This window comes from Lissotriton vulgaris, chromosome 2_2 (assembly GCF_964263255.1).
Source record: "Lissotriton vulgaris chromosome 2_2, aLisVul1.2, whole genome shotgun sequence".
In the NCBI taxonomy this organism is placed as follows: Eukaryota; Metazoa; Chordata; class Amphibia; order Caudata; family Salamandridae; genus Lissotriton; species Lissotriton vulgaris.
In genome coordinates this window covers 133,316,881-133,338,914 of record NC_141688.1, presented here as the reverse complement: position 1 = coordinate 133,338,914, position 22,034 = coordinate 133,316,881, and the positions used below count along the sequence as shown (strand labels likewise).

At 52.2% G+C, this 22,034-nt stretch overlaps 1 protein-coding gene across 1 annotated transcript in view; it reads left to right on the top strand.

The window, feature by feature from the left end:
• ARL14EP (ARF like GTPase 14 effector protein) overlaps positions 1-22,034 on the top strand; it is a 57,270-nt gene that overhangs the window by 5,598 nt on the left and 29,638 nt on the right. The window contains exon 2 of the mRNA XM_086959470.1: positions 20,424-20,927. Within this exon, the coding sequence (XP_086815596.1) occupies positions 20,502-20,927 (426 nt within the window). The 5' untranslated portion in view covers positions 20,424-20,501. The remainder of the gene's footprint in view (positions 1-20,423; positions 20,928-22,034) is intronic.

The following is a 22,034-nucleotide window of genomic DNA, read 5'->3' as shown; positions in this document are numbered from 1 at the left end:
CACTTTGGGTGATATTGCACCAGATCCTTATCTTTAAACCCCAGGCAGACGCCCAGGGTCACGAGGTAGCAGTTGTGTTACCAGGCACTTCCTGTCACCATGGTCACCATTATCCCTGTCCTTTAACTGCCAGATGCATTCTGGGACTTATAGTCCTGATTCAATTAAACCCAGGCCTCCCCTTTAACGAAGTAACTTGCGAAAGGGGGGCTTGGGACACGGTGACGAGGAGCGTCTGCTCGCCCTCGATGCCCCTTCCCCTGCCCCATTCTTACTGGCACACCGTCGGGATACTTCTTGCGGATCTTCTCGCCCTCGGACCGCCGCTTCTCGAACGGGTGCTCCTCCTTGTATACGAACTTTATGTCGGGGCCGTGCGGGCGCTGGGGCTCTCCTGGCTCGGTGTCTGTGCTCTCTGTACCTGGAGGGGCGCTGGGGGTGGGTCTCCTGGTTCGGTGTGGTTCCTCTCTGTACCTGGCTCCGCGATACCAACAACAACTCGTCACCGCCCCCCAGCGGCGCCGCTTCCGCATTCACAGACGGAGCTGCGCCAGCGGCGTAACCCGCCATAGACATGGAGAGAGGACTGAGCGTTACCTCTCCTTGGCGGACATCTTGGAACGGGATGACCTTGCATTAAAGTATTATTAAGGACGGAGAGGCGGCATTTCCGGGTCACACTAGGCAGCGGCCCGGCAACGAATTCAATGCCCCTGGGTCGCGGCGGTGATTTTCGAGGGGCAATGCCGGGTGGGCACCGGCTGATTTAAAATCACAATAAATCAAGGTGGGCACTCGATGTTAGGGCGGCTATGTCCCCTGCAGGGTGGGCACCTGCTAGGGGACTTTCAGATCGGCACAAACGGGTCCAAGGGGGGCGGGGGCAGGGAGGCACACGGAGGGGGACGGGAATGGACAGCGCATCTGAAATCACTTTCAGTGATGGGGGAGGGAACGGGAAAAAACGAAACTCCGCCCATGGAAAAAATCTCGGGAACGCCACCGAATCTGGTCCGGCCTTGACGGACAGATCTCTGTTCCAATGGCTAGCCTCCATTTATGGAGCTAGCCAATGGAACAGAGGGCGTATTCCAAAAGTCCCTTACTGAAGACTAGAGATTTCTCTTGGGGCGGAGCTTACGCTCCGTTCCCCAGGCGAAACCTAAAAATGCATTTTTTACCATTTTCATTACTTTTCACAAATTACCACGAGGTTCAACCTTGTGGTAATTTGCACCCCCTAATTGCTAATTCGCAATTTCAAAAACAATCATGCATTGCTTTTAAGGAATCGCAAATTTGCGATTCCTTAAAAGCAATTGCATTTTTGGGAATCGCTAAAAATAGCGAATTTCCCAAAATTGTATGATGCATACCAAAAACGTATTTAGGAATCGCAAACGGCCGAATTTACCGATTCGCACCGTTTGCACTTCCTAAATAGGTTGATGCATGTGGCCGTTAGTGTAATGCAAGACAGCACGTTTTTGTACCTCTGTGCCGCTTTGGGATGGATGGTACTTGGTTCTTAAATGTGGTAGAGTTGTTGTGATTGTACTACACTCCAGAGGACACTTGCACTGTTGGAACCGGTTCTTCAAACTGCGAATGTAGCTTCACTGATTCGTCCTGTGACGTTCCATGTTTCTGTTTGAGACGCTTGTTTTGCTTCTGTTTATGCTGCATTTCTGCTCTTTGTGAGTTTTCACTTAGTTTAGACCATTTTCACTGATACGAACTGTAATGACCTTGCTCACTTTTCATTAAAGATGTCCCAACTGCCAGTACTCTGCATGTTCTGAGCATTAGGGAAGCTTGCTCTGCTACTTTTTGTTTTACGTCTGGTGTAGGAAAAAAAGCTATGCTAAAACCTACCCTACAACTTTCTGCCTACTCTTTGTGAGTGAAGCGGACTTGCAGCTTGTTTTGTGTATATGTGGAGACCTTGCCCTGCTTTTCCCTGTCATGTGCTATACCAATCTCTTGTTCCCAGCTAGGAGAACCACTGAAAAGATAAATGCCAGCTGGTCTTGTCTTTCCCTGGGGCGCATCTCCTGAAATTTGCTCCCTCCCCAGATTTCAAAAGCTTGCTGTTGTTCGCCTCTAAAGAAGTGTCCAGTTAGCCTGAAATGCTCTACTGACCACTTGTGTAGCAGTGTACAAAATAAGCCTTTACAGACCATCGCATGGTCAGTGTGGGATATCCTAGCTCCGCAGTATTTCACAGGATGTGTTTACCTTGTCTTTGACCCTCCAGGACTGTTAATTATTACAAAGATGGAGTAAGGTTTTAAACATTTAACATTAGTGATTTTAAAATAAAAAGCAATTGTGTAGGTCCAGTTTAGTAACCGGCCATCCTGAACCATATAGTTATGGGGGCAAGTACTGGAATAAACTACAATGGGACTCACATGGTATCTGCTCCCTGCTACCATAGGGTGTATGTGGAGCATGAACCTAAAGGTTTATGTTTTCTGAATCTATAAATAATGATCCAGAAGCACTCTTACCCAAGTCCAATAAGCAAAAAGGTCATTTTGACCCAGACACTCAACAGACGCACAGTTGGAGGCTTATCATGGCAACCTGGTCAAACATTCCATTTGGAAGGCATGCTTTACTTACACTGGCACTGTACTTTGATATCTCCACACAATAGCACTCATCTGTGTGAGAATTTATTTATTTTATTTATTTGCGGGTTTGTATAGCGCTTGATTCGACTCCCGAAGGAGTATCTCTGCGCTTTGGCAGCCACAACAGCAAGATGTATGGGAGTTAGCTAGAATAGATGCTAATGTTGAAACAGAAAGGTTTTAAGTTGTTTCCTAAATGGTAAATGTTCTGAGCATTGTCTGAGAGCTCTTGGGAGACTGTTCCATAGAGAAGGTCCAGCCACAGACCTTGCCACCGTGTCTGGCCTTCTTAGTCCGAAGGACACATAGTAAACCTTGGTCACTGGACCTGAGGGAGCGTGTAGGGATATAGGGGGTGAATTTGTTTATTAGATATTAAAAGTCGAAACCATTAAGGCATTTATGAATAATGCAGCAAGTTTTGAATTTGGTTCTCTGTTTTATAGGCAGCCAATGAAGTTTTGCCAGCAGAGGTTTGGAAGGAGTTCGGGGAGGGGCGTTTAGGACTAATCGGGCTGCAGTGTTCTGAATCACTTGGAGTTTTGCCAGAACTCCTTCATTAGCGGACAGAAACAGGCCATTGCAGTAGTCTATGCGGCTTAAGACAAGAGCCTGCACCAGTGTTTTTCTGACTGAGTTGGGGAGCAGTGGGAATACTTTCCGTAGAAGCCCAATTACGTGGAAGCATGAACCCACAACGTAATTGCGTAATTGTTTGGAACTGGATTTCAGATGGTTGTCAGAAATTGGGTTCATACTTTGGATCGGGTGGCCCATATCAACATAAAAACTCATTCTAGTTAGCCCAAAACATAGTTCTTGGCAAATTGTTGTGCAACCCCTAGTATCTATTGCACAAGCGGCAGGCAATCGCCAAAGAAGTGCAAGCAGTACCAGCAGTTCTAGTAATTAACGCAGCATAATACAATCCCAAATCAAGACACATGGATAATTTAAAATGGATGTGGGCAACAAAACTCATGAATTTTCAGTTTTAAAGCAAAATGTCCCTAAAAAAGGAAAGCCTTCATTGAAAAAACAAATTGGGGTGGACCAGTTCTTTGGTCCCATTTCAGGCCAACTGTGATGGAACTGACATCCGATTCTCCAAGCAGGTCGTCCAGGTCAAAGATTTTACTTTCCGTCTAAAGCCACTGTAATGGAAATCAGCATTTTTTTTAGCAAAACAGTGACCAGAACTAAAACCCGCAAGAGTCACTCAGTCTGTACATTACCATTGATCCCCTGCTGAAGGTATTGAGTTTGGTGCCAAAAGCTCAATTTAGGGAAAGCTGAATTTTGTAGCTGCTGAGTTCACTGTGCTGGTCAAAGATTTGTCCTCTCACCCCAGTCCAAGGGTTTACCTCCAGACTTGGGACAATATTTTTGGTTTTAAATCCTGCATCATGGCAAAGATAGAAGCTATTGCTAACTGGGGCTGTTTTCCAAAGTCCTGCTTAAGCATTTTTTTTTCGGTGGCAGAAAGCTCTAAGCGGGACAGATTTTTTTTTCTTGCCTCCCTTGCCTGCGACCTCCCAGGCCAAGCCTTAGCATTATGTCCTTGTCCGTCAGATGTGGAAGAAATGACTAATTCCCACTTTTGTTTAACTACTGCGAACATTCTGAGCAGTTCTTCTTCTTCTAGCTCCTCAGTCGGCTTCTACCTGCCAGTACTCTCTTCAGTCAAGTCTACTGCAAGGTCCTGTCTTCTGGTCAGTTGGGCCCTCTTTAATGAAGTCTTCTACTTCACTAACACAAAAAGAGGAATCTTCTTTCTTTCTGTAGAGAAGGGACTTTTACTTCAGATTCAGTTTGCCCATTCCAGGATTGTGTTGTATGGAGAGTTTCAAATCTATACTGCGCACTAACCAGTGACTAGAGAAATTCTGCCATCCAATGATAGCTTTTTTTTCACAGCCCCATCTGTTTTTGCAGCACTTCATCTTATTGTAAAATTGCCCAGAAGTCCCTGTTTCCACATCACAGAAATCGTATTCCACCAGACAAGCCTGTCATCAGCTCTCTGGCCTCCTCCTTTTTTAGATTTAACCCACTCCCCCTCCAGCTATCAGGGTAAAAACTGGTTATCTTCCCCAGTCTGGGTAGAGCCAAGGCTGTGTAGAAGGGTTCTGGGGATCATTAGGAGAAGCCCACGTTGGCATCCCAAAGTCAAAAGCAGTAGTAGTAAGGCTGTCCTTTGTTCTGCCAACTATTCTGTCCCCTCCCAAACTGTGGATCAATTCTAAGTGGCCAGTAGTAGTACTAGCCTGTTCTTCCTGTACTCAAAAGCAGTCCATTATCTTCTGAGAGAGTGACGCACTCCCAGCTAAGGATATGTGTTGGGCTACGGAGTTAAGATGAGTGTCCAAACTGTTTGTTAGCTTTGGTTCAGTCAGCAAAATAGTATGTTTTACAGAGTTGTTTGTCCTTAATTGGTAATTATTTTTGTAGCATTTTTCCAGGCGGGATTGACATAATTTTAATCACACTTTAGCCTGTTCAGTCTAGCACAGCCTACGCAGTTAAGCTAGCTTTTGAGTTTTATTTCATACCAAACCTAAACCCAATATGTAGTGACTCATAATGACTACATATAGTCATATGACCCAAGGCATATTTATAGATCCCTAGCACTGTGCAGTACATGTTGTATAGCTTTGGGCGTTGGACACGTGTTTTCCTATTAGGCTCTGTAGGGTGACTGGATCTTTGAAACTGTCTAACATTAACTTTTCCCTGTAGTTTGTACAGTTTTGCACTAAGGATACCGGCTGCAGTACCTGTGAACTACTCCTTGATGTGGTCCAGCTTAGGTTACCATGCATGGCACCTTTGTGATCTGTCGCCTAAAGGGTGATTTCTCAACACTAACAAATAGTTGCTCCCTGAATCCAAAAAAGCATCACCCAAACAAGAAAGTTCTTGACAAGTAAAGCCAGTGATACACTTCTGGGATCTATTATGGAGTACCAGTTTGTCTGTAACCAGACCAGAATGGCCAATTCTGGCTGTTTTTGAAGTAGGCCTCATCTTCACTTGGTCACATATTTGGTCCATCCTCATCACCTGAGTTAGGTTCACACATTCATGTTAGCACCATTGTTCTTACGGAAAGTGTAAGATTGTCAACACATCAAAACAGAGAGAGAGGACTAGATAAGCTAGTCCGGATCCCCTAGGTTATATGTAGATTATCAAGGAGGACTAGCTAAATTGTGAAAAGAGACTCAATGGGTACGTGTGTTGGCAAACCATTTGGTTTGGTCATGAAGCCCTCACCGACCAACCCAGTTGGTGGCATGCTTCATCATCGGGCCCACCACAGTGGCACTGAATGTGTCCCAGGTGTGCTTCGACTCCAGATTACTGAGGAGCTGGTATACTTGCTGAGTGTGCAGTGTTGGTGAGTGTGAAAGGTGAAGATCAAAAGCTATACAGTGGGTCCTAGTACCCGAGGTTGAATGGATAAACTTTAATCACTGGGCCCCTTTTAGCAACTAAAAAGGCAAACGGACGTGTTGGAGTGAATTATGACCTCCTTCGTCCTGTGTGGTCTACATGTTTCAGCCAGGCCTTTTATTTACAACTGGCTTTCCTCAGGACCAATGAGTATGTCAAGGTGCAAATAAATATTTTAAGTGATTGTGGTATTGTTTAAAAGTGTCGCAGTCGCTAAGGTGCGTTACGTGTTAGAGGGGGATTCCCTCTCCTTTACTATACACATAACATAAATGACACAGACAGACGTACAGGGTAGAGTCAGTTAGCATGATAAGTTCAAAGTTTAAAATCACAACGTATTGCCGGCTGCTAAGGTGTGTGAACGACCTAGAACGGCTGAAAAACGTGGCCATGCTGGTTGCATGGCTGGTGTGGTTTTAAGCGTAAAAACCTAAGTGGGGGTTGTGGGCTAAACAGCGGGGTAAGTGCATAGTGAGGCACAGGTAAGTAAGTATAATATGTTTTACTCACACTTGCTGTTTGCTGTTAAAGCTTCCTTGGGTCACCTGGCAGGGAGAAAAGACCCTAGATTTTGTTGAGAAAGGCAGAGATTAGCGCCAAACCTGTAGGGATGAAAATGCTGCTGCTTACCTAGATCGTAGCGGTAGAACAGCGTTTTTACTTGCGGAATTGCCGAACTGCGTGCTCCTTAGACCTGTTGTCCTGCTGCGGTGTCCCGGGTAAGTGAGTGGAGCCGCTGGTCGGGTTTAAGTAGCCCGTATAATTCGCAGCACCTGGAGCTAGAGTGGAGAAGAGGGTGCAGTCGCGCTCAAAGCGCCGAGTCATCTAGAGCCCTGCGCATGTGTGCAGGATCAGTGATGCATGCGCGGTGGGCCCAAGGTAGTGCTGCGATAATGCGCATGCGTGTAGCAGCGCGAGATAGGGGCGATTAAAGGAAAAACTAGACCTGCAATGTGTGGTCTGTACGTTAAGCTTAACAGTAAGCATGTTTCATATTAAAGGTTCAATACAGACTGGGATGTCGAGATTTACAGAGGATAGCGGGGCTTTAGTTTAGAGAGTCACGATAAAGGCATGGATTCTACCAGCGCATGTGGAGCGCACGGAGTGATGACCTGCCGGTCAATAGAGTATATTCTGTGTTGTGGTTACACGATGAGAGTGGTCACCCTGGGATAAAAAAAAGTTTCAGGTATCCTGGTTGGAACCGCTTATAGTCGTGTAAAAGTACTAAAATTGCTCAGTTTGTCAATACATTCCATGGGATGGAGTTATTCAGCCCATTTATATGCGTGGACAGTCGGTATATCCAGCGCTGTTCCTTCATAAGGAAGGCCTTTTCATTGAAGTGAGTCATATCAAACAGTTCGATGACTGTCCAGATGAAGTCATTTGGGGTTGGTTATAGGTAAGGAAGTGTTCTGTGAGTTTACTTATGTTTTTAACGCAGCGGATGGTACTCCTATGTTCAGTCATTCTTGTCCTGACTTTCCGGGTTGTCATGCCAATGTACCTGAGGCCGCACCTGCACATTATGAGGTACACTAAGTTGGATGAGTTACAATTGGTGAAGTGGCGCTGTGTCCAGGTTTTGCCGTTTTCCAGGGAAAGAGTTTTTGAAGGGGATGTCAGGTTGCAGACGCTGCAATTGTTGCATGGTTGGTGGCCAGTAAGTTTCAGAAGGCCCCAGGCGTTCAGGATCGTGTTGTCTGTGGTGCGAGGGTTCGCCCGTGGTCTGGTAGACACCAATTGGTCCTTTAAGTTCTTGGCTCTTTTGTACTCGAAACGTGGGGTTTCCCAGTTTCTGGTTCCCGAGTTAATGATCTTCCAGTTTCTGCGAATTATGCTGAACACTTGATTTGAGGCGGTGTTGTAGGTGGTGACACATGTGACGACTGGTGTTTCTGGTGGTTTGATGATAGTTTCCAAAAGTGCCTCTCTATTCTGGTTCCGCGCCCTTTTGCAGGTTTTAGAAATGATTCTAGTGGGGTAGCCTCGAGCCTCCAGTTTGTGGACTAGTGCCTTTGACTGTAGTTTGTAGTCTTTGATGTTGCTGCAATTGCATCGGATACGCAGAAATTGTCCAAATGGTAGGTTTTCCCTAACGGGTCTCGGGTAGAAACTGTCAAATCTGAGTAATGAGTTCCTCGCTGTAGGTTTGTAATATGTGGTTGGTGTCAGGCCATTGTGTTCTGCTTTAATATTGAGATCCAAGAAAGCAAGTTCGTTGAGGCTACTTGTGCATGTAAACCGTGCATCACTCCCTCTCACTCCCTCCCTCTTACTCCCTCTCACTCCCTCTCTGTCTCCCTCCCTCTCACTCCCTCTCTGTCTCCCTCCCTCTCACTCCCTCCCTCTCACTCCCTATGTCTCCCTCCCTCTCACTCCCTCTGTCTCCCTCCCTCTCACTCCCTCTGTCTCCCTCTCCCTCCCTCCCTCTCCCTCCCTCTCCCTCTCACTCCCTCTCCCTCCCTCTCACTCCCTCTCACTCCCTCTCACTTCCTCTCCCTCCCTCTCTGTCTCCCTCCCTCTCTGTCTCCCTCCCTCTCTGTCTCCCTCCCTCTCTGTCTCCCTCCCTCTCTGTCTCCCTCCCTCTCTGTCTCCCTCCCTCTCTGTCTCCCTCCCTCTCTGTCTCCCTCCCTCTCTGTCTCCCTCCCTCTCTGTCTCCCTCCCTCTCTGTCTCCCTCCCTCTCTGTCTCCCTCCCTCTCTGTCTGTCTCCCTCCCTCTCTGTCTGTCTCCCTCCCTCTCTGTCTGTCTCCCTCCCTCTCTGTCTGTCTCCCTCCCTCTCTGTCTGTCTCCCTCCCTCTCTGTCTGTCTCCCTCCCTCTCTGTCTGTCTCCCTCCCTCTCTGTCTGTCTCCCTCCCTCTCTGTCTGTCTCCCTCCCTCTCTGTCTGTCTCCCTCCCTCTCTGTCTGTCTCCCTCCCTCTCTGTCTGTCTCCCTCCCTCTCTGTCTGTCTCCCTCCCTCTCTGTCTGTCTGTCTGTCTGTCTGTCTGTCTGTCTGTCTGTCTGTCTGTCTGTCTGTCTGTCTGTCTGTCTGTCTGTCTGTCTGTCTGTCTCTCTGTCTGTCTGTCTGTCTGTCTCTCTGTCTGTCTGTCTGTCTGTCTCTCTGTCTGTCTGTCTCCCCTTCTCTGTCTGTCTCCCCTTCTCTCTCTGTCTGTCTTCCCTTCTCTCTCTGTCTGTCTTCCCTTCTCTCTCTGTCTGTCTTCCCTTCTCTCTCTGTCTGTCTCCCCTTCTCTCTCTGTCTGTCTCCCCTTCTCTCTCTGTCTGTCTCCCCTTCTCTCTCTGTCTGTCTCCCCTTCTCTCTCTTTCTCCCACTCACTCTCTGTCTGTCTCCCACTCACTCTCTGTCTGTCTCCCACTCCCTCTCTGTCTGTCTCCCACTCCCTCTCTGTCTGTCTCCCACTCCCTCTCTGTCTGTCTCCCACCCCCTCTCTGTCTGTCTCCCACCCTCTCTCTGTCTGTCTCCCACTCCCTCTCTGTCTGTCTCCCACTCCCTCTCTGTCTGTCTCCCACTCCCTCTCTGTCTGTCTCCCACTCCCTCTCTGTCTGTCTCCCACTCCCTCTCTGTCTGTCTCCCACTCCCTCTCTGTCTGTCTCCCACTCCCTCTCTGTCTGTCTCCCACTCCCTCTCTGTCTGTCTCCCACTCCCTGGCTCCTACTGAGATCGTAGTGCTTCATCTATTACACGGATTGGTGCTGGTATCGTAGCGCTTCATTTACGCTATTGTCCCCTCATATTGTAGCGCTTACTGGTGCTGGTTTCGTAGCGCTTCATAGACGCTACTGTATTTGCATATTGTTTCGTTTTGCCAGCCATCTTGTTGTTGTTGTGCCTTCCAGCCCGCCCCGCCTCCCAGCTGACCCTCCCTCGCCCCTCCCCCCCAGTATCCATTTATGACCGATGCTTCTGCGCGCAGCGTTCACGCGCAGCGGTCGCGCCCCAAAGGTAAGCCCGTCTACGCCTGGACCGCGCCTAGCGCCAGACCCCCTAAACCCAGCAAACCGCACTCCTCCCGCATAACGTATGACGCCGCCAACCTCCTAGCCCTTAATCCCGGACGCACACCACAATGCTACGAAGCTGCCCCAGGACGTACCCACGGTCCCTTCGCCTGCCACTCATGCAAGTTCGCCTGCATCAAGACCCACACCAAATCCACTAACTCCAAACACAGCTCCCACTCTAACCACCTAAAGTGCATCCTGCTGAACCCCCGCTCGGTCCACAGACACGCCACTGAACTCTGGGACCTACTCGACACTGCTTCCCCGGACATCGCCTTTCTTACAGAAACCTGGATGAACGCATCATCAACACCCGACATCGCCATAGCCATCCCGGACGCTTACAAGATCATCCGAAAAGACCGCACCAACCAAACAGGAGGAGGCATCGCCATCGTCCATAAGAACACCATCAGAATCGCGACCAGCTTCGACGATAACCTTGCAACCGCCGAACACCTCCACTTCCAGATCCACACCAACCCCAGGACCACACTTGGAGGCACCCTCATCTACAGACCACCAGGAACCCGTAAACAATTCAGCGAAGAAATCACTGACTTCATCAGCCCACATGCCCTCACCTCCGAGAACTACATTCTACTGGGAGACCTCAACTTCCACCTGGAAAAGAAAAACAACAGCAACACCACCACCCTTCTGGACAACCTGGCCAATCTCTGACTTAAACAACTTGTTGACACCCCCACTCATGTAGCCTGACATACGCTCGACCCAATCTTCACCTCCAGCAAGCACATCTCCTTCGATCACACCACAGCTCTCCATTGGACGGACCACAGCTGTGTTCACTTCAGCTACAAAACTACCTCGACCCACAACCCCCCACAACCTATTCCGCGAAGAAACTGGAACAAAATCACCACCGACCAACTCCTGACATCGCTCAACCAAAACCCTCCCGCCCTCTCATCAGACCCAAACCAAGCTGCCACCAAACTCAAACAATGGATCAATCACAGCGTTGACGAATTAGCACCCTTGAAAAACCACCAAACCAAAGAGGGTAGCAAAAAGGCCCCCTGGTTCAACGATGACCATAAGAAATCCAAGAAACTATGCCGTACTCTCGCGAAAACATGGAGAAAAAACCCAACCACTGACAACCTGACCACCTTCAAGACAGCCACCCGCAAACACCACCAATTGATTCGATCCACCAAGAAATCAGCATTCAAGGATCGACTCGACAACAACGCCCATAACAGCAAGGAACTATTCAACATCGTCAAAGAATTTACCAACCCCACCGCAGCCTCAAACGACATTACTCCCTCCCAAGACCTCTGCGATTCGTTATCCTCTTTCTTCTACAACAAAATCGCCTACATACATAACAGCTTTGAGAACATTTCCAAAGAACAGTCCACTCCACCCACCTCCGAACCTAAACCACCCTCTATCAACCTTAGCGCCTGGAACCCGATCACCACTGAAGACACCATCCGCCTAATGAACTCCATCCACTCAGGTTCGCCAACCGACCCCTGTCCCCACCACATCTTCAACAAAGCAGACTCCATCATCGCACCACATCTCCGTGATGTCATCAATTGCTCCTTCAACTCTGCTACCTTCCCAGAAAGCTGGAAACACGCCGAACTCATCGCCCTCCTGAAGAGACCCACAGCAGACCCCTCTGAACTTAAGAACTACCGCCCCATCTCACTCCTCCCATTCCCTGCCAAAGTCATTGAGAAAGCCGTCAATAGCCAGCTCGCCGCCTTCCTTGAATCCAACGACTCCCTCGACACCTCACAGTCCGGATTTTGAGCCAAACACCGCACTTAAACCGCCCTCATTGCAGCAACAGACGACGTCCGAACGCTACTGGACAACGGAGAAACAGTTGCCCTCATCCTACTCGACCTCTCCGCCGCCTTCGACACAGTCTGTCATAGCACCCTCATACAACGCCTCAGCAACATCGGCATACAAGGAAAAGCCTTGGACTGGATCATCTCGTTCCTCGCCGGGAGAACCCAGAGAGTCAGACTCCCCCATTCAAATCAGAGGCCACCGAAGTCCTCTGCGGAGTACCACAAGGATCATCACTCAGTCCCACCCTCTTCAACGTTTACATGAGTCCCCTCGCATCCATCGCGCGACAACACAACCTTAACATCATCTCCTACGCCGACGACACTCCGCTGATCCTTTCTCTCACCAAAGACCCTAACACCGCCAAAACCAATCTTCACGAAGGCATGAAAGAAGTAGCCGAATGGATGAAAAACAGCCGCCTAAAACTTAACTCAAACAAAATGGAAGTCCTCATCCTAGGTTCATCCCCCTCTGCCTGGGACGACTCATGGTGGCCATCGGCCCTAGGCACAGCACCCACACCCACACACTACGCACGTAACCTAGGCTTCATCCTAGACTCCTCCCTCTCGATGACCAGACAAGTCAACGCCGTCTCATCCTCTTGCTTCAACGTACTCAAAAAAATCTTCCGTTGGATCCCCACCGAAACAAGAAAGACTGTCACCCACGCACTGGTGGCTGGACTATGGAAACACCCTCTATGCCGGAACCACAGCCAAATTACAGAAAAAACTCCAACGCATCCAAAACGCATCAGCCAGACTCATATTGGACATCCCTCGCCAAGCGCACATTACCGGTCTCCTGAAAGACCTCCACTGGCTTCCCGTCAACAAGAGCATAACGTTCCGTCTCCTCACCCAAGCACACAAGGCCCTCTACAAACTAGGACCCGAATGCCTCAACACACGACTGTCCTTCTACACACCCACCCGCCAACTAAGATCCTCCAATCAAGCCCTCGCCGCTGTTCCGCGCATCCACAGATCCACCATGGGAGGAAGATCCTTCTCCTACTTGGCGGCCAAGACCTGGAATTCTCTCCCCACTCACCTCCGCCTTACACAGAACCACATTTCCTTCAGAAAGGAACTTAAAACCTGGCTATTCGATAAATAATGCACCCCCTCCCCCAAGCGCCTTGAGACCCTCTGGGTGAGTAGTGCGCCCCCTCCCTCCCTCCCTCCCTCGCCCTCTCCCTCCCTCTCTCCCTCTCACTCCCTCCCATCTCTCACTCCCTCCCATCTCTCACTCCCTCTGTCTTTCTCCCTCCCTCACTCCCTCTGTCTCCCTCCCTCTCCCTCTCACTCCCACTGTCTCCCTCTTCCTCCCACTCTCTCCCCCTCCCTCTCCCTCCCACTCCCTCTCTGTCTCCCTCCCACTCCCTCTCTGTCTCCCTCCCACTCCCTCTCTGTCTCCCTCCCACTCCCTCTCTGTCTCCCTCCCACTCCCTCTCTGTCTCCCTCCCACTCCCTCTCTGTCTCCCTCCCACTCCCTCTCTGTCTCCCTCCCACTCCCTCTCTGTCTCCCTCCCACTCCCTCTGTCTCCCTCCCACTCCCTCTCTGTCTCCCTCCCAGTCCCTCTCTGTCTCCCTCCCACTCCCTCTCTGTCTCCCTCCCACTCCCTCTCTGTCTCCCTCCCACTCCCTCTCTCCCTCCCTCCCATCTCTCACCCCCTCCCTCCCACTCCATCTCTCTCACGCCCACTCTCCCTCCCACTCCCTCTCTGTCTCCCTCCCACTCCCTCTCTGTCTCCCTCCCACTCCCTCTCTGTCTCCCTCCCACTCCCTCTCTGTCTCCCTCCCACTCCCTCTCTGTCTCCGTCCCACTCCCTCTCTGTCTCCCTCCCACTCCCTCTCTGTCTCCCTCCCACTCCCTCTCTGTCTCCCTCCCACTCCCTCTCTGTCTCCCTCCCACTCCCTCTCTGTCTCCCTCCCACTCCCTCTCTGTCTCCCTCCCACTCCCTCTGTCTCCCTCCCACTCCCTCTCTGTCTCCCTCCCACTCCCTCTCTGTCTCCCTCCCACTCCCTCTCTGTCTCCCTCCCACTCCCTCTCTGTCTCCCTCCCACTCCCTCTCTGTCTCCCTCCCACTCCCTCTCTGTCTCCCTCCCACTCCCTCTGTCTCCCTCCCACTCCCTCTCTGTCTCCCTCCCACTCCCTCTCTGCCTCCCTCCCACTCCCTCTCTGTCTCCCTCCCACTCCCTCTCTGTCTCCCTCCCACTCCCTCTCTCCCTCCCTCCCATCTCTCACCCCCTCCCATTCCATCTCTCTCACTCCCACTCTCCCTTCATCCCTCTCTGTCTCCATCCCTCTCACTCCCCCTCCATCCCTCTCACTCCCACTCTCCCTCACTCCCACTCTCCCTCTCACTCCCTCCCCCTCACTCCCTCACTCCCTCACTCCCCTCTCCTTCCCTCTCCTTCCCTCTCCTTCCCTCTCCTTCCCTCTCCTTCCCTCTCCTTCCCTCTCCTTCCCTCTCCTTCCCTCTCCTCCCCTCTCCTTCCCCCTCACTCCCCCTCCATCCCTCTCACTCCCACTCTCCCTTTATCCCTCTCACTCCCCCTCACTCCCACTCTCCCATTATCCCTCTCACTCCCTCCCTCTCACTCCCTCCCTCTCACTCCCTCCCTCTCACTCCCTCCCTCTCACTCCCCTCTCCTTCCCTCTCCTTCCCTCTCCTTCCCTCTCCTTCCCTCTCCTTCCCTCTCCTTCCCTCTCCTTCCCTCTCCTTCCCTCTCCTTCCCTCTCCCTCACTCCCCTCTCCTTCCCTCTCCTTCCCTCTCCTTCCCTCTCCTCCCCTCTCCTCCCCTCTCCTCCCCTCTCCTTCCCTCTCCTTCCCTCTCCTCTCCTTCCCTCTCCTTCCCTCTCCTTCCCTCTCCTCCCCTCTCCTCCCCTCTCCTTCCCTCTCCTTCCCTCTCACTCCCCCTCCATCCCTCTCACTCCCCCTCCATCCCTCTCACTCCCACTCTCCCTTTATCCCTCTCACTCCCACTCTCCCATTATCCCTCTCACTCACTCCCTCACTCCCCTCTCCTTCCCTCTCCTTCCCTCTCCTTCCCTCTCCTTCCCTCTCCTTCCCTCTCCTCCCCTCTCCTTCCCTCTCCTTCCCTCTCCTCCCCTCTCCTCCCCTCTCCTCCCCTCTCCTCCCCTCTCCTCCCCTCTCCTCCCCTCCCCTCTCACTCCCTCTCACTTCCTCCGTCTCCCTCCCATCTCTCTCACTCCCACTCTCCCTTCATCCCTCTCACTCCCACTCTCCCTTCATCCCTCTCACTCCCACTCTCCCTTCATCCCTCTCACTCTCCCTTCATCCCTCTCACTCTCCCTCCATCCCTCTCTCCCTCCCATCCCTCTCACTCCCTCTGTCTCCCTCCCATCTCTCCCACTCCCTCTCTGTCTCCCTCCCACTCCCTCTCTGTCTCCCTCCCACTCCCTCTCTTTCTCCCTCCCACTCCCTCTCTTTCTCCCTCCCACTCCCTCTGTCTCACTCCCTCCCTCTCACTCCATCCCTCTCACTCCCACTCTCCCTCTCCCTCTCACTCCATCCCACCTCACTCCCTCTGTCTCCCTCCCCTCTCCCTCCCTCTCACTCCACCTTTCTCCCTCCCCTCTCCCTCACGCCACCTGTCTCTCTCCCTCCCCTCCCACTCCCTCTGTCTCCCACTCCCTCTCTGTCTCCCTCCCACTCCCTCTGTCTCCCACTCCCTCTCTGTCTCCCTCCCACTCCCTCTCTGTCTCCCACTCCCTCTCTGTCTCCCACTCCCTCTCTGTCTCCCTCCCACTCCCTCTCTGTCTCCCTCCCACTCCCTCTCTGTCTCCCTCCCACTCCCTCTCTGTCTCCCTCCCTCCCACTCCCTCTCTGTCTCCCTCCCTCCCACTCCCTCTCTGTCTCCCTCCCTCCCACTCCCTCTCTGTCTCCCTCCCTCCCACTCCCTCTCTGTCTCCCTCCCTCCCACTCCCTCTCCGTCTCCCTCCCACTCCCTCTCTGTCTCCCTCCCATCTCTCACCCCCTCCCTCCCTCTCACTCCATCCCTCTCACTCCATCCCTCTCACTCCATCCCTCTCACTCCCACTCTCCCTTCATCCCTCTCCCTCCCTCTTGCTCCCTCTCACTCCCTCTGTCTCCCTCCCTCTCACTCCCTCTGTCTCCCTCCCTCTCACTCCCTCTCTGTCTCCCTCCCTCACTCCCTCTCTGTCTCCCTCCCGCTCACTCCCTCTCTGTCTCACTCCCTCCCTCTCCCCCTCCATCCCTCTCACTCCCCCTCCATCCCTCTCACCCCCCCTCCATCCCTCTCACTCCCACTCTCCCTCTCACTCCCACTCTCCCTTTATCCCTCTCACTCCCTCACTCCTTCACTCCCTCACTCCCTCTCCTTCCTTCCCTCTCCTTCCTTCTCCTTCCCTCTCCTTCCTTCCTTCTCCTTCCCTCTCCTTCCCTCTCCTTCCCTCTCCTTCCCTCTCCTTCCCTCTCCTTCCCTCTCCTTCCCTCTCCTTCCCTCTCCTTCCCTCACTCCCACTCTCCCTCCATCCCTCTCTCCCACCCTCTCACTTCCTCTGTCTCCCTCCCATCTCTCTCACTCCCACTCTCCCTTCATCCCTCTCACTCCCACTCTCCCTTCATCCCTCTCACTCCCACTCTCCCTTCATCCCTCTCACTCCCACTCTCCCTTCATCCCTCTCACTCTCCCTCCATCCCTCTCACTCTCCCTCCATCCCTCTCTCCCGCCCATCTCTCACTCCCTCTGTCTCCCTCCCACTCCCTCTCTGTCTCCCTCCCGCTCCCTCTCTGTCTCCCTCCCACTCCCTCTCTGTCTCCCTCCCACTCCCTCTGTCTCCCTCCCACTCCCTCTCTGTCTCCCTCCCACTCCCTCTCCCTCCCTGCCCTCCCTCTCACTCCATCCCACCCTCACTCCCTCTGTCTCCACCTTTCTCCCTCCCCTCTCCCTCTCTCTCACGCCACCTGTCTCTCTCCCTCCCCTCTCACTCCCTCTGTCTCCCTCTCACTCCACCTGTCTCCCCCCCACTCCCTCTGTCTCCCCCCCACTCCCTCTGTCTCCCTCCCACTCCCTCTGTCTCCCTCCCACTCCCTCTGTCTCCCTCCCACTCCCTCTGTCTCCCTCCCACTCCCTCTGTCTCCCTCCCACTCCACCTGTCTCCCTCTGTCTCCCTCCCCCTCTGTCTCCCTCCCCCTCCCTCTGTCTCCCTCCCCCTCCCTGTCTCACTCCCACTCCCTGTCTCACTCCCACTCCCTCTGTCTCCCTCCCACTCCCTCTGTCTCCCTCCCACTCCCTCTGTCTCCCTCCCACTCCCTCTGTCTCCCTCCCACTCCACCTGTCTCCCTCTGTCTCCCTCCCCCTCTGTCTCCCTCCCCCTCCCTCTGTCTCCCTCCCCCTCCCTGTCTCACTCCCACTCCCTGTCTCACTCCCACTCCCTCTGTCTCCCTCCCACTCCCTCTGTCTCACTCCCACTCCCTGTCTCACTCCCACTCCCTCTGTCTCCCTCCCACTCCCTCTGTCTCACTCCCACTCCCTGTCTCCCTCCCCCTCCCTCTGTCTCCCTCCCCCTCCCTCTGTCTCACTCCCACTCCCTGTCTCACTCCCCCTCCCTCTGTCTCCCTCCCCCTCCCTCTGTCTCACTCCCACTCCCTGTCTCACTCCCCCTCCCTCTGTCTCCCTCCCCCTCCCTCTGTCTCCCTCCCACTCCCTGTCTCCCTCCCCCTCCCTCTCTCACTCCCACTCCCTGTCTCACTCCTCCTCCCCCTCCCTCTGTCTCACTCCCACTCCCTGTCTCACTCCCCCTCCCTCTGTCTCCCTCCCCCTCCCTCTGTCTCCCTCCCACTCCCTCTGTCTCCCTCCCACTCCCTCTGTCTCCCTCCCACTCCCTCTGTCTCCCTCCCACTCCCTCTGTCTCCCTCCCACTCCCTCTGTCTCCCTCCCACTCCCTCTGTCTCCCTCCCACTCCCTCTGTCTCCCTCCCACTCCCTCTGTCTCCCTCCCACTCCCTCTGTCTCCCTCCCACTCCCTCTGTCTCCCTCCCACTCCCTCTGTCTCCCTCCCACTCCCTCTGTCTCCCTCCCACTCCCTCTGTCTCCCTCCCACTCCACCTGTCTCCCTCCCACTCCCTCTGTCTCACTCCCACTCCCTCTGTCTCACTCCCACTCCCTCTGTCTCACTCCCACTCCCTGTCTCCCTCCCCCTCCCTCTGTCTCCCTCCCCCTCCCTGTCTCACTCCCACTCCCTCTGTCTCCCTCCCACTCCCTCTGTCTCACTCCCTCTGTCTCCCTCCCACTCCCTCTGTCTCCCTCCCACTCCCTCTGTCTCCCTCCCACTCCCTCTGTCTCCCTCCCACTCCCTCTGTCTCCCTCCCACTCCCTCTGTCTCCCTCCCACTCCCTCTGTCTCCCTCCCACTCCCTCTGTCTCCCTCCCACTCCACCTGTCTCCCTCTGTCTCCCTCCCCCTCTGTCTCCCTCCCCCTCCCTCTGTCTCCCTCCCCCTCCCTCTGTCTCCCTCCCCCTCCCTCTGTCTCCCTCCCCCTCCCTCTGTCTCACTCCCACTCCCTGTCTCACTCCCACTCCCTCTGTCTCCCTCCCACTCCCTCTGTCTCCCTCCCACTCCCTCTGTCTCCCTCCCACTCCCTGTCTCACTCCCCCTCCCTCTGTATCCCTCCCCCTCCCTCTGTCTCACTCCCACTCCCTGTCTCCCTCCCACTCCCTCTGTCTCCCTCCCACTCCCTCTGTCTCCCTCCCACTCCCTCTGTCTCCCTCCCACTCCCTCTGTCTCCCTCCCACTCCCTCTGTCTCCCTCCCACTCCCTCTGTCTCCCTCCCACTCCCTCCCTCCCACTCCCTCTGTCTCCCTCCCACTCCACCTGTCTCCCTCTGTCTCCCTCCCCCTCTGTCTCCCTCCCCCTCCCTCTGTCTCCCTCCCCCTCCCTCTGTCTCCCTCCCCCTCCCTCTGTCTCACTCCCACTCCCTGTCTCACTCCCACTCCCTCTGTCTCCCTCCCACTCCCTGTCTCACTCCCCCTCCCTCTGTCTCCCTCCCCCTCCCTCTGTATCCCTCCCCCTCCCTCTGTATCCCTCCCACTCCCTCTCTGTCTCCCTCCCACTCCCTCTCTGTCTCCCTCCCACTCCCTCTCTGTCTCCCTCCCACTCCCTCTCTGTCTCCCTCCCACTCCCTCTCTGTCTCCCTCCCACTCCCTCTCTGTCTCCCCCCCACTCCCTCTCTATCTCCCCCCCACTCCCTCTCCGTCCCCCTCCGTCTGTTATTTCACCCTGCCTATGTGCCAGCCTGGGCACTCACTCAAAGCCGCACTTCACAGGTCTTTAAAAGACCATTTGCATGTTAATGAGGCTCTGATGTATTTCACCTCTGCTTAGTAAGTAAGTAACTGAGCTTATAAAGTGCCTGGTTACACTAGCCAGTGTGTCCCCGCGCTGTACCGCTGAGGAACCCATCCTGGCCTGTTCCTGTGAGGCGCCCACGCCTGGGCACCCCAAGGTGAAGCCAGGCATCCTTAGCGATTAGGGCCGGTGTGGAGATTAAGCAAGTTATTGCCCAGAGTTGCAGAGTGGGACCCATGATTAGAGTAGGCACCATGGCGAGAATTATCGGGTCCGCGGACATTGAGCCCAAGACCCTGCCGCTACGGGAATTGAACCCTGGTCCCGGGTCAGATCTCTGGATCAGGGTCTGCCGCTCTAACCAGTGAGCCACACTTCTCCCCTGCAGCTTTACTCTGGCCATCGCTAGGATCGCCCGGCCCCCACAGAGCAGCAGAGTTTCTCGCGCTGCTGCAGACACTTTAAAAAAAAAAAAAAAAAGTAAAACGCAGGTGCGATGTCTTTGGGAAGGCTTGCCGGGCCGCTGGAGGACCGCGGGCCGTACTACGAGTACCCATGGTATAGATGAATGAATTCTATATTAAATCCTATTTTTTATTGTTCGGTGTTCATCTCTAATACAAAGTCAACATTTGCTTTGACAGGTGGTTCTAGAAGGGAGGGTGGAAATGATAAGAGCGTCTTGTGTTGTGTTTTTCTTGCTTACTGCCTAGCTTTAATATTTTACATTAACCATTCTACTTAACTGAGTTTTCCATATCACTCTCTTAGTTTGATACTTTTCATTTGCCTAGTGCGTTTTGTGCGTCATGGTTGTGTTTCAAGATGGATGGTCTACTATTAACCCTCTTTTTGTAAACTCTGTCCCAAGCCTAGTGTCAGTGGCTAGAGTTTGAGGATCTGAGCACACTACATTTACAACCTAAACATTCCGTCAATTTGTGTGCTCCTTTATCAACAAAATGTTGAAGTTTATTCCCCTTGTCCACTATTCAAGTAATAACAGACCCCTAATTTGAGTTGTTGAACAGAAGGCACACTTTAATTTGTGATTTTTTTTTTTCTTAAAAAAAATAATGTAGCAAAGCTTTGCAACAGAAATCTGATTTGACTTTAATGCTTTCTTCAGGGTGAGCCACGTAGGAACCACTAGAAGCAACAAAGATCTCTGAATGTAGACAAAACGAAATCTTTCTGATCATCTAAAATGGATCCATGTTCAGTTGGAGAACAGCTTCAAGCTATCAATGAATGTCATAAAACATACTATACCCGCCAGAACGGATTAAAGACTTTGGGAATGCTCTCATCAAATGACATGTTGTTACTTCAACTTAGAACTGGATTGATGGCCCTTAACGAGGAAAATACAGTCTGTTTCCATCACGAGCAAGTTTATATTGACAAATTCCAGGACTTGCAGAAGGGGTGCTGTGATCCGTTTAATTTACACAAAAGACTTGTAAAGAAAATATTTCAAATAATCGATTTAGATGACGCAAATTTCTTAAGTGAAAAGTATGGAGTGCAGTTCGTACCAGGTTGGAAACTTTGTCAGAGGTGCTCACTTATAACTAATGGACAAGGGGATGTCGACGCCGGCGAACACCGTCCAAGGAGACTTTCGTCAGACGTACGTATTTTGGAAAGTCTTTGCCTCTACAAGTAATACAATCTAGTGAAGGCTTACTTTTCGTGCAGTATGATTTCACCCATGGGAAAGAACTTGCTGCAAGTCCAATTCCAACAATGCTTGCCTTTTTTGTCAGACTAGTATTTGTTAGATTCCCAAAAGCATATTGTCTGTGGGTGGAAGAGACTAAACAGGAAACCGAAATAAAAAGTGGTTCATTAAATCTGATTGCTCAACATTAGTCCCCTTTTCTCTAAATTTATGGGCTGTTGGAACCCACAGACTAGAGGACCCGAGGACAGTTATTAAACTTGAAAAAATTGATGTTTAAACATTGTTTTGCCTACTTGAGTGCTCCTTTATAGATTTTGTATTGTTTTTTTGCATTAGTTTGCTTTCTGTCGTACGCTTATAATTCTGAATGATCAGCTTCTGTGCAGTCTACAACAAAGTCGATGCAGTGTTGAGTATTTCCCCTCATTTGACCAGCATAGATGCTGAAACATGCGGCCCATTAGTTTCCTCCTTATTTACATGTAAAGGGACTTCTTTCACCACATGCTCTGAAATAATGAGTCTACCGATCAAATGTCTTGTATTTTTTCTGCCTAAGGAGTGATTTTCATTATGTTACAAGGAAGCAATTCTGAATAAGGTGCTGGACTCTGGCATAGTAGGGTTCCCTTTACAAGCCACTCCTGTACCTCCTGAGGGACCCATGTGGCCAAATATTACATAAGTGCTGGCCCAGTCAAATGTCACAGCACTTGTCTTGGGATATCTGAAAGACTAGGCATGCCATCAAACATTATGCAGAGGTGTACACCGGTCTAATGCTAGGAGGCGTACCAAGTTGTCTGAAAGATCCAACACACTTAAGTGTGCTCAAAAGCCTGCAGACTTAAATGAGCTATATGCTGGTCAAGAATCTGCCACTGTGGGGTGTACCAAGGTCTTAAAATAGCGTGAGCACTGTTTTAAGTCTACATGCTAGAAATCGCCAAATGAGCGAGCAGCCTTAGTCAGGGTATATGAATAGACAGGTCAACAATAAATCCTGTGCCGTTTCTCTTCTCAGATTAATCTGTCGTGCCAGGTGTCCCATCA